A 12637-nucleotide genomic window follows, 5' to 3' on the forward strand; every position below is an offset into this window, starting at 1 on the left:
GCTTCAGTGTTATGTGGGAAATCAAACACCTAGTGATCAGTACTAGTTCTACAGTGCTGGAAATATGCAAGGACTCAGAATCCACAGACTTCCATCACTCAAAGATCTGTGGCATCTTGTCTAGCTTGCTATTGTAGGTAAAAACAGAAATTGGTCTCAAGTGAACGTGCAGAGTAAGGTGTTGAGTGTTGTTGAATACTCGGTTAACTGTTCCATGATTAACAGGATCCTGCAGTACATTTCATAAGAACTTGTATGTAATGATTGCAACCCTACAACTTACTTTTTCAAAAGACCATTGAAAATATCTGTTTTAATAATCGTGACTAATGGCTGGTCTTTTTGCTCTGTAGCCAGTTTTGTGTACACACAGACCAGATTTTGTTGCCTGGTTTGATCTCATTTCTCCCACCTGACAAGGGTGGGGAATGTTGTAGAGCAGTGTGATCGTGTCTTACTGAGGGGAGGGCATCTAGCTCTGAAGTAATGTCAATGGCAAGCACAGACAGCATCTCATCCAGCCCTATCCAAAGCCCAGGTTGGTTATTTGTGGGTGTCGACTTTGGCCGAGGGTTTACAGGTGGGATTTTAGAAGCTTGAGTAGAGTGCTGTTATGGGAAAACAGGAGGGCTCCTTCAGTGGGGGCAGGGGCAGGCTAATCCCAGTGTGCAGGGAAAAGGAAACACTAATTTGGTATTTACCCCCAAATGGTAAGTTTCCCTCTTCTAGCCTTCCAGACTCATTGCAGTGTCTCCCCTGCCTTCATCCTACACGCCCTGAGAGAGAGCTCTGGCATCACAGGCAATTGTCTCTGCACTGCATGATTTAATTTGAAATTTGATCAAAATCTGGAGGCTTCCCAAAGAACTTCAGTCTCACTTCAGTCAGATGAATAGTGCAGTCCACACCTCTTGGCTGTTTTAGGCCACCTGCAGACTCAGAATAGTGAATCAGTTTAAGTAGAAGACTAGAAAATTAAACTTTTTAAAATGAAATCCTGAATACCTAAAATCCTGAGGGGTGCCCTCAATCCATAAAAAATTATGCTTGCTGATTTACATGGTCCGAAGTCACGTGGTAAATTCCATTCTAGAAAGTATCTAGAACTGACCGTTTACATGTTTCACAGCTGAATTATGCGGATATGTTGAAACGAGTAGAACCTCTCCGCAATGAACTACAGAAACTGGAGGATGATGCCAAAGACAATCAACAGAAAGCTAATGAGGTAGAACAGATGATTTGTCATCTCGAGGCCAGTATTGCTCTCTACAAGGAAGAGTATGCAGTGCTGATTTCAGAGGCTCAAGCAATTAAGGCAGACCTGACTGCAGTTGAAGCAAAAGTGAGAATACGTAATGTACCATTTTGTCCATTTTATTGACTTCTCTTTGATGTTTCAGGGGGTGGGAGTAGTGGCTTTCAAACATTCTGTATACCTTTCTAAAACAAAAGGCTTTAATGGTCTCTCTACACAACAGTTTGTTTTTCAGTATGTTTCATCCTTTGGACTTTTTACAAAGAGCTTTGCAGACCATTGATAAACAGACCAGAGTGAGGATTACTCTTCCAGTCACTGCCTCATGCTGGCCACCCAGTTAAGTTGGCAATCTGTCTGATCAGGACGAGGCTAGCAGGTGGGATGTTACTCAAAACCAAGGAAAGCTAGGATAGGTAAAACCAGTCCTTTTTCACAAGCACAAAATTCACGCATTAGACTGATCAATTCTGTAAGTCTCAAATGTGTTTCAGAGGAATTTTGATTACTTAATGCTTTTAACAAAAAGTTGAGTGTCTGCCTTTTCTCATATTTTAAAACTATCTTGCAGGGTAACTGTTATATTAATGTTCTCTTCAGACAAGACTAGTGAAGTCAGGTCAAACAGTCCATACAAATGTCCTCTTATTTTTTGGTTCCTTGAGCTGCACTGATGGAATCATAGAAATGTAGGGCTGAAAGGGAACTCGAGTCCAGCCCCCTGGGCTGCAGCAAGGTAAAATAAACCTAGTTCATCCTTGACAGGTGTCTGTCCAATCTGTTTTTTAAAACGTCCAATGATGGGAATTTCACAATCTCCCTTGGAAGCCTATTCCAGTGCTTAACTACTCCTTGTAGTTGGAAAGCTTTTCCTCATATCTAATCTCTATTTCCCTTGCTGCAGATTAAACCCCTTACTTCTCATCCTACCTTAAGTGGACATGGAGAACAATTGATGAGTCCTCTTTAGAACAGCGCTTAATATATTGGAAGGCTCTCCCCGTGGTTGTCTTTTCTCGAGACTAAACATGCCCAATTTTTTAATCTTTTCCCATAGGTCAGGTTTTCTAAACATATAATCATTTTTGTTGTCCTTCTCTGGAAACTCTCCAACCTGTCCACATCTTTCCTGAAGTGTGGTATCCAGAACTGGACACAGTAATCCAGCTGAGCCCTGATTGCTATATAGATTGGGACCAGTACCCCTTGTGTCTTACTTAAAACACTCCTGTTAATACGTTCCAGAATAGTACCTGTTTTTGCAGCTCCATCACATTGTTCACTCAGACTCAGTTTGTGATCCACTATAACCCCCAGATCCTCTTCAGCCTAGCCAGCTAGATTGGAGTGGGCAAACTTTTTGGCCCAAGGGGTTGCAAAACTGTATGGAGGGCTGGGTAGGGAAGGCTGTGCCTCCCCAAACAGCCTGGCCCCTGCCCCCATCTGACCCCCTCCCACTTCCTGCTCCCTGACTGCCCCGCTCCAGAATCCCCTACACATCCAACCCCCCTGCTTCTTGACCCCTGACCGCCCCCACCTGGGACCCCCCCACCCCTAACTGCCCTCCCTGAGACCCCACCCCCTATCCAACCCCCCGTCTCCTGACTGCCCCGCCCCCTATCCACACCCCTGCCCCCTAACCACCCCCACAGGACCTCACCCCCTATCCAACCACCCCCCGCTCCCTGTCCCCTGACTGCCCCAACCCCTATCCATACCTCCGCCCCCTGACAGGCCCCCCGGGACTCCCACACTTATCCAACCACCCCCTACTCCCTGTCCCCTGACTGCCCCCCGGGAACCCCTGCCCCTTATCCCTTGGCCCCGAGCCCTGGCACCCTTACCATGCTGCTCAGAGCAATATGTCTGGCAGCTGCGCCATCCGGCTGGAGCTAGATATGCTGTCCTGGAGGAGCGCGCAACCCTGCCGCCCAGAGCACTGGCGGCGTGGCTGTGGGGGAGTGGGAACAGCAGGGGAGGGGCCGAGGTAGCCTCTCCGTCCATGAGCTCGGGGGCCGGGCAGGACGGTCCCGTGGGCCAGATGTGGCCCGCAGGCCATAGTTTGCCCACCTCTGAGCTAGATCCTAGCCCAGGGGTGCCAACTTGTAGCTGCGGAGCCCCATGTGGCTCTTCAGAAGTTAATATGCGGCGCCTTGTATAGGCACCAACTCCGAGCCTGGAGCTACAGGCGCCAACTTTCCAGTGTGTCAGGGGGTGCTCACTGCTTAACCCCTGGCTCCGCCACAGGCCCTGCCCCCACTCCACCCATTCCCACCCCCTCCTCTGAGCCTGCCGTGCCCTCACTCCTTCCCCCTCTCCCCCAGAGCCTCCTGCATGCCACGAAACAGCTGATCGGGGAAGCGCTGATCCACAGGACTGCCAGTGGGCAGGAGGCACTGGGAGCGGGGGGTAGGGGGAGAGCTCATGGGGGCTGGGGGCCTGCTGATGTATTACTGTGGCTCTTTGGCAATGTACATTGGTAAATTCTGGCTCCTTCTCTGGCTCAGGTTGGCCACCCCTGTCCTAGCCAGTTATTCCCTGTTCTGCAGGTGTTTTGCATTTTATTTTTTTCTCCTTCCCCCCTCCTGAATTTCACTTGTTGAATTCAGATCAATTCTCCAATTTGTCAAGGTCATTTTGAATTCTAATCCTGTTCTCCAAAATGCTTGCAACCCTTCTGTCCCTTTCCACTACCAGAACTGTAATTCACAGACCAAGAATACTAACAACCAAACTTCCAGAGTTGTACATGCACTCATAGTTGTTTTCTGGACATACGTAATTCTGAAAATTTGGGTCCAAAGCCTGGTGTGTTGGGCAAACTTGTTTCTCCATATAGGTTGCAAATGCGATAATTATGGGAGCCTTCATTTTGAATAAAGATATATATTATATTGACCATTCCTTAATTTCTAGGTAAACCGTAGCACAGCTCTCTTAAAAAGTCTGTCTGCCGAACGTGAAAGATGGGAGAAGACAAGTGAAACCTTCAAGAACCAGATGTTTGCTATTGCAGGAGACTGTTTGCTTTCAGGGGCTTTTATTGCTTATGCTGGTTACTTTGATCAGCAGATGCGACAGAACCTGTTCACTACATGGTCCCATCACTTGCAGCAAGCAAATATCCAGGTAAAGATTGATCCACAATTATTAATATCATGACTACCACAGGTGTTAACATTTATTGTAATGAGTTACTGCTTCATAAATGAGAAATCACAAGGTGTTCACAAAAGATAAAGATCAAATTTGATCAAACTTTGGGCTCTCTTTGGGCAAATAATAATAATGTTTTACTCTACAGTTCCGTACAGACATTGCAAGGACAGAATACCTTTCCAATGCAGATGAGCGTCTTCGCTGGCAAGCAAGTTCTCTACCTGCAGATGACCTGTGCACAGAAAACGCTATCATGCTTAAGCAGTTTAATAGGTACTTCATTTGTACAATAAGTACAGAATGCGTGGGGATAAACTTAACAATGGATCGGTGCACAGAACTCCCACTGAAGTCAATGGAATTTGCACACACCTATCAAAAGGAAAACTTGATTGAAACTTTATCATCAAACTGAATATAAATGCTTTGAGAGATTTTGAGCGCTGTCTGGCATCTACATAGTACCCATGATAGCAAATTAAATTCAAGTCTTAATAATCTCCTTCCATTGTGTTTTGTAAGCAAAACAACTTGCATTTTTAGTGTACTTCACTATTATACCAACTTAGCTCAAACTGAAGCTGTTAGTCAGTCTGTATTGACTGAAACGTTAAAGTATCCTTTTGATAGTTATATCTAGTTAGATCATTAACTGTTATCTTCTCCAAACAATGACAGTGATCCTCCATATTCCATTTCATGAGCCCACATTCTCCAAAAAAGATTTAGAATATTAACTCAACCTGAGTGGACTAAATGCCTTGTATCAGAAGCCTTAAATCAGTCATACAATGGAAATATTTTTTCACTAACTTAGGTATCCACTGATCATTGATCCTTCTGGACAAGCCACAGAGTTCATTATGAATGAATACAAGGACCGTAAGATCACTCGTACTAGCTTTTTGGATGATGCTTTCAGAAAGAACTTGGAAAGTGCATTGAGGTTTGGTAACCCTCTACTCATCCAGGTTAGTCTCTTGTTTACATAAATTAGAAAAAAAAATTGTGGTTACATTTCCCAGGAAGTACACTTGAAATCTTCACTTGCTGGGGCTTAGTTTTATTGCTACTCTGGCAATTCTGTGCTTTTCAGGAATTAAATAAATGAAGGTCCTTGTGTAGACAATGGATCAAAATGCAGCAAAGATCATCTCCCTTACTTGTTGTTCTAACTACATTGCTCCCCCTCTCCTACCATATCAAGGTCAAATTTAAAGGCCTTTCTCAGCTGTGCCCCTTGCTACTTAATAATTTGTCACCTATTGTGCCCCTTCCGCTTCACCGGTGATTTGACTATCCAGTCTGCTTGTCCACTCCCCTTCCGTGACTCTTCACACACCATCCCTCCTGCGTAGAACAGTTCCTACACTGATCTATAATGCTCCTGTTTTTTAAAAAAAATCTTAAAACTCACTTCTATGGATGTCTACAGTAAATAGTCAGTGTTGAAATAGCTAGATTGGAGCAGATGGGAGAAGCCAGATTGGCTTGATGAAAATACAAAAAATAAGGCAAATGTATGAAAGTACATCTGTCTAGAGATGGTACCCATTCCTGTAGTATCCGAGCACCTCACAACACCTTAAGAAATAAGGATATATTATCCCTATAGCACAGATGGGTAAAACTGAGGCACAGGTTAATTTACTTTCCAAAGGTGTCGGTCTCCATCACCCTCTTATTGCCTGTGCTCTTAAATTGTGAGCTGTTTGAGGCAGGATTTAGGTCTAATATTTGGAGCAATGGGAGCATCACTTCTGATTGCGGCCTCTTGGTGCTACTTATAATCTGATATCTACACAAGAAAACAGCAAAATTAAGAAAGCCAAACTGAAACATTACTTAGGTATGTAATCCATCATCCAAAATGTCTGAATAGTATTTGATAGTAAAAATTAAACTGTGTATAGCTTATTGTATGGGGAATAACATTGGACTATCAGCAGTTACACACATGACCAAAACTTCATGTGGATTACTACTAGAGCTTTTCCCAAGCCGAGGGAAAAATGTGATCCAGATCAAACTTTATTCCAGCTTGTTCCAGCACAGGTTCATTTAGAATCATAGAATCATAGAATATCAGGGTTGGAAGGGACCTCAGGAGGTCATCTAGTCCAACCCCCTGCTCAAAGCAGGACCAATCCCCAATTAAATCATCCCAGCCAGGGCTTTGTCAAGCCTGACCTTAAAAACTTCTAAGGAAGGAGATTCTACCACCTCCCTAGGTAACGCATTCCAGTGTTTCACCACCCTCCTAGTGAAAAAGTTTTTCCTAATATCCAACCGAAATCTCCCCAACTGCAACTTGAGACCATTACTCCTTGTCCTGTCATCTTCTACCACTGAGAATAGTCTAGAACCATCCTCTTTGGAACCACCTCTCAGGTAGTTGAAAGCAGCTATCAAATCCCCCCTCATTCTTCTCTTCCGCAGATTAAACAATCCCAGTTCCCTCAGCCTCTCCTCATAAGTCATGTGTTCCAGACCCCTAATCATTTTTGTTGCCCTTCGCTGGACTCTCTCCAATTTATCCACATCCTTCTTGTAGTGTGGGGCCCAAAACTGGACACAGTACTCCAGATGAGGCCTCACCAATGTCGAATAGAGGGGAACGATCACGTCCCTCGATCTGCTCGCTATGCCCCTACTTATACATCCCAAAATGCCATTGGCCTTCTTGGCAACAAGGGCACACTGCTGACTCATATCCAGCTTCTCGTCCACTGTAACCCCTAGGTCCTTTTCCGCAGAACTGCTGCCTAGCCATTCGGTCCCTAGTCTGTAACTGTGCATTGGGTTCTTCCGTCCTAAGTGCAGGACCCTGCATTTATCCTTATTGAACCTCATCAGGTTTCTTTTGGCCCAATCCTCCAATTTGTCCAGGTCCCTCTGTATCCTATCTCTGACCTCCAACGTATCTACCACTCCTCCCAGTTTAGTATCATCCGCAAATTTGCTAAGAGTGCAATCCACACCATCCTCCAGATCACTTATGAAGATATTGAACAAAACCGGCCCCAGGACCGACCCCTGGGGCACTCCACTTGACACCGGCTGCCAACTAGACATGGAGCCATTGATCACTACCCGTTGAGCCCGACAATCTAGCCAACTTTCTACCCACCTTATAGTGCATTCATCCAGCCCATACTTCTTTAACTTGCTGACAAGAATACTGTGGGAGACAGTGTCAAAAGCTTTGCTAAAGTCAAGAAACAATACATCCACTGCTTTCCCTTCATCCACAGAATCAGTAATCTCATCATAGAAGGCGATTAGATTAGTCAGGCATGACCTTCCCTTGGTGAATCCATGCTGACTGTTCCTGATCACTTTACTCTCGTCTAAGTGCTTCAGGATTGATTCCTTGAGGACCTGCTCCATGATTTTTCCGGGGACTGAGGTGAGGCTGACCGGCCTGTAGTTCCCAGGATCCTCCTTCTTCCCTTTTTTAAAGATTGGCACTACATTAGCCTTTTTCCAGTCATCTGGGACTTCCCCCGTTCGCCACGAGTTTTCAAAGATAATGGCCAATGGCTCTGCAATCACATCCGCCAATTCCTTTAGCACTCTCGGATGCAACTCGTCCGGCCCCATGGACTTGTGCACGTCCAGCTTTTCTAAATAGTCCCTAACCACCTCTTTCTCCACAGAGGGCTGGCCATCTACTCCCCATGTTGCGATGCCCAGCGCAGCAGTCTGGGAGCTATCCTTGTTAGTGAAGACAGAGGCAAAAAAAGCATTGAGCACATTAGCTTTTTCCACATCCTCTGTCACTAGGTTGCCTCCCTCATTCAGTAAGGGGCCCACACTTTCCTTGGCTTTCTTCTTGTTGCCAACATACCTGAAGAAACCCTTCTTGTTACTCTTGACATCTCTTGCTAGCTGCAGCTCCAGGTGCGATTTGGCCCTCCTGATTTCATTCCTACATGCCCGAGCAATATTTTTATACTCTTCCCTGGTCATATGTCCAACCTTCCACTTCTTGTAAGCTTCTTTTTTATGTTTAAGATCCGCTAGGATTTCACCATTAAACCAAGCTGGTCGCCTGCCATATTTACTATTCTTTCGACTCATCGGGATGGTTTGTCCCTGTAACCTCAACAGGGATTCCTTGAAATACAGCCAGCTCTCCTGGACTCCTTTCCCCTTCATGTTAGTCCCCCAGGGGATCTTACCCATCTGCTCCCTGAGGGAGTCGAAGTCTGCTTTCCTGAAGTCCAGGGTCCGTATCCTGCTGTTTACCTTTCTTCCCTGTGTCAGGATCCTGAACTCGACCATCTCATGGTCACTGCCTCCCAGATTCCCATCCACTTTTGCTTCCCCCACTACTTCTTTTAGCTACTGTTCTCTTCATTACTCTCAATTGTATTGCTGTTTAGGATGTGGAGAGCTATGACCCAGTTCTGAATCCTGTGCTGAATCGTGAAGTCCGGAGAACTGGAGGTCGAGTGCTTATTACTCTGGGAGACCAAGATATTGACTTGTCACCATCCTTTATCATCTTCCTCTCCACCAGAGATCCAACCGTAAGGAACTCGTACAAATTTGTTTAGCTTTCAGCAGGGCAGAACATAAATTAAGCCAACAAAATGATCCGGATATTTATTTTGATAGGTTGAATTTCCCCCGGATCTCTGCTCTCGTGTTACGTTTGTCAATTTCACAGTAACTCGCAGTAGTTTACAGAGCCAGTGTCTGAATGAGGTCCTGAAAGCTGAAAGACCAGATGTTGATGAAAAACGTTCTGACCTCCTTAAACTTCAAGGTATGTTTCTGAAAAATCAAACTATAAAAATGAGTCATAATTAGTTAGAAAATTAGAAGAGAATAAACTTGACTGTCACTCTCTTACTAATATACAGCTATTCTTTTCATAGTTGAGGAATGTGATATTTTGGAACGTTCTGTTCTTCTTCGAGTAGTGTCCCTGTGGGTGCATCACTTTAGGTGTCTGTGTGCCCAGTACCTCTAATCAGAGATTTTTGGTAGAGCCCTGGCATGTGCTCTCCCTTCCTGCTATTTAGCACTGCAAGGGGGGGAACCCCCCTCACTTCCTTCTCTACTGCCTTTGGCCTCTGAGGGAATGAGCAGTTGTCCCTTCCTCATCTGTGTCATTAGCATAAGTAGTGTTTGTTTTGTTATCTTTCTTCTCCTTAAAAGTAGTTAGGCTAGTGTTTCTTTATTTTATTTTATACCTTTGGGTTTAAAAAAAAAAGAAAGAGAGAGAAAGGAAAAGAACTTCACTTTCCTGCCCTGTCTGGGGGCATTCCTCCCCCCCACCCCCAGGCATCTAGTAGATTCAATTTTTTTTCCAGTTTAAAAAAAAAGAAAAAAGTAAAGACAACGTTCTTCTGCATTCTTCCCTGCTAGAGGATGACAACCCCCTGCCCAGGGGCTTGTCTGGCTCTCTCTGCTCCAAGCCATGCCTCTCCTGCCAGGAGTCAGTTCCTGTAATGGCCAGACACTCACTGTGCCTGGGAGACCTTCACAGAAGTGCTTTACCTGCCACATCTAAAACGGCAGCCTCACAGGAGCTGGGAGCTGAAGTTAAAATTCCTCCCTGTGGAGAAAACACTTCAGTCTGCAGGGGACTCCGGTGGGTGCTGACCCCGGATCATCCCCAGAGCCTTCACTTCAAAAGGGGTTGAGTCGTGAAGAGGAGAGAAGAAGAAGAGAGAGAAGAAAGAAAGACAAAGCCACCAGCAGACTCCCCCTGGAAAGGCTGGTAAAAAGAACTCCTCTGAGCAACTGGCCAGCCAGAGGGGTTCCCCAGTGCAGCCATCTTGGCACTGATCCCAACACATGGTTCCGAGTTGCTGGCCAGCCAGTGGGGCTCCCCAGAGCCGCCATTTTAGTAGGAGATACCAGCAAAGGGACCTCCTGCTGTGAGCTCTGCTGCAGGAGGGCACCCTCGGCATCACAGCTCTGAAGCAGGAACCTGAGAAGGGGTCTCCTGTTGTAAGCTCTGCCCTGCTCTGAGCTCTGCTCTGGCACTGTCCCCACTCCAGGGGCTTCCGCAGTCAGGGTCTCAGGCAAGGGTACCGCCCCCTAAGGAGAGGGGACAATTACCGTATGCATCCGATGAAGTGAGCTGTAGCTCACGAAAGCTTATGCTCAAATAGATATGTTAGTCTCTAAGGTGCCATAAGTACTCCTTTTCTTTTTATCTCTAAAAGAGCGGAACAGAGAAACCCTTTGGTACCAGGTACAACAAAACTCTCATCTAGGAAGTGTTCTGCACCTTCCCAACCATCCATAGTGAGAGCACACTACAGACACTCCTCTGTGGTACCACGTGAGCCCATGGTAACACATGTGCTCTGATACTCTGGAGACCTGTGGCCTCAGTACCCAGGGAGAGACAATTACCGTACCATCTCTAAAATAGTGGCACAACAACACTCTCATTTAGGGAGTGCTCTGCCCAACTATCAGTACTGACAACGTACCACGGACACTCCTCTGTGGTACCAAATGAACCCATGGTACTGCCTGAGCTCTGGTACCCTGGAGACCTGATGATTGGGAAAGAACCACAATCCCCATCAGTTGGTGCCAGGACCCCGGTTTCGAGCACATCCCAGCACTCAGAATCACTCTTGGCACCGGGCTGTATACTGCCAATACCCTAGTCAGCTGCACCCTTACCCACTGGCGAATCTGACACTGGCCAGGAGGAAATCATTCCCTGGCCCCTCGTCGTGGCCCACCATCACACTACAAGGGTCCTCCCCAATCCCATCACACCAACCTACAATCGAGGTACGGGCCCCCTGAGGTAAGCCCACCGCCCATGCCCACCTTCCTCCCTCTCCCCCGCCAAGGCCATACTATAACTCTTTGGCGATGTACACACACATGTCGCGACCGTCTCTGTTGTCTCTCAGGGAGAGTCCACCAGATGGTTTGCTACAACCTGGCTGTCCAGAGCACCTGAGCCAGGGCAGGAGAAAGCTTTTTCAGAACAGGAAAAAAGAACCCGAATAGGCAGCTACCCCTCCAGCACACTTCTCATCTCTCCCAGATGAGGCTGTGCTGCCCAACCCTCATCACTAGGTGAAGATTTTAAGAACATTCTGGATCTTACCAAGAGGGTGGCAGACGAACTGCAGATTCCCCTACAGGAGGTGGCAGATACACATCACAAGTTGGTGGAAATTCTACACACCACCTTCTCATCTAGAATTGTCCTCCCAATTAATGAGGTCATTCTAGATCCTAACAAAGTCATCTGGCAGACACCAGCCTCCATCGCACCGACCTGCAACAGAGTGTAAACAAAAACAACCCTACATCTCTACCCAAAGAGGCATACTTTGTTTTCAACATCCGCAACCCAACTCCATCATAGTGGATGTGGTTAATGCACGAAGCAAGCAACATAATGCCAAGTCAATTCCATACAATCAGGCTTGGCAAGATGACCTATTCATCGACAATATTACTGTTTAGAGTCATAAATTACCAAACTGTCATGGCCAAATACAATTTTATTACTTATGGGAAACCCAGTATGTTTCTGGAACATTACTGGAAACACAAAAAGAACAGATTCAGACCATTCTTAGAGACAGTCAGTTAATAGGCAGACTGGTCCTAGAGACACCACTGGATGTAGCTGTTACAGCTGCCTGCCTCGTCTCCATGACAGTGGTGCTGAGGCAGGTTGTGGTTTGTTTGGTTTTTTTGTTGGCTACACCTCTCAAGATTGCCCAAAGAGCTACAGACTTCCAGTTTGAAGGGCCCAACTCTTTGCGGAGAAGACAGATTTTCTCTCCACATCCTGAAGGATTCTCGGACCACGTTACTCTCCTTAGGAATCTACACTGTGGGACAGAAGAGAAGATATACCCTACCACAGGTCACAATCTTCTCAATACCCCCATCTCAGTGCTGTTATGAGCCACAGTGTAAGAGGCCCAGGGCTCAAAAGTGGGAGCAGTCTGCACCCCAGTCCGTGACCTCTCAAACTGCCTCTTATAAGCACTTTTGATGAGGTGGTCAAGGGCCTGACCAATGATACCTTACAGCATCAGTTGCCATCTATACACCTGTCACGCCTCTCAGAAGTCACCTTACCCTACTTCACAGCAGTTAGGATCAGCTCTAGAGCAAAGAGATTGATTTCTAGCCCTGAACCTACAGGGTGCCTACTTCCATATCTCAATACAACCGTCGTACAGGAGATTTCCTACTGCTTACCTTTGGGGC

At 46.2% G+C, this 12637-nt stretch overlaps 1 protein-coding gene across 1 annotated transcript in view; it reads left to right on the plus strand.

Moving 5' to 3' along the window:
- LOC141989498 (cytoplasmic dynein 1 heavy chain 1-like) overlaps positions 1-12637 on the plus strand; it is a 103706-nt gene that overhangs the window by 69747 nt on the left and 21322 nt on the right. The window contains exons 54-59 of the mRNA XM_074956253.1: positions 1130-1345; positions 4175-4387; positions 4563-4690; positions 5235-5388; positions 8806-8952; positions 9041-9191. Coding sequence (XP_074812354.1) covers positions 1130-1345; positions 4175-4387; positions 4563-4690; positions 5235-5388; positions 8806-8952; positions 9041-9191 — 1009 coding nt within the window. The remainder of the gene's footprint in view (positions 1-1129; positions 1346-4174; positions 4388-4562; positions 4691-5234; positions 5389-8805; positions 8953-9040; positions 9192-12637) is intronic.

The sequence above is a fragment of the Natator depressus genome, chromosome 6 (genome assembly GCF_965152275.1).
Source record: "Natator depressus isolate rNatDep1 chromosome 6, rNatDep2.hap1, whole genome shotgun sequence".
Classification (NCBI taxonomy): domain Eukaryota; kingdom Metazoa; phylum Chordata; order Testudines; family Cheloniidae; genus Natator; species Natator depressus.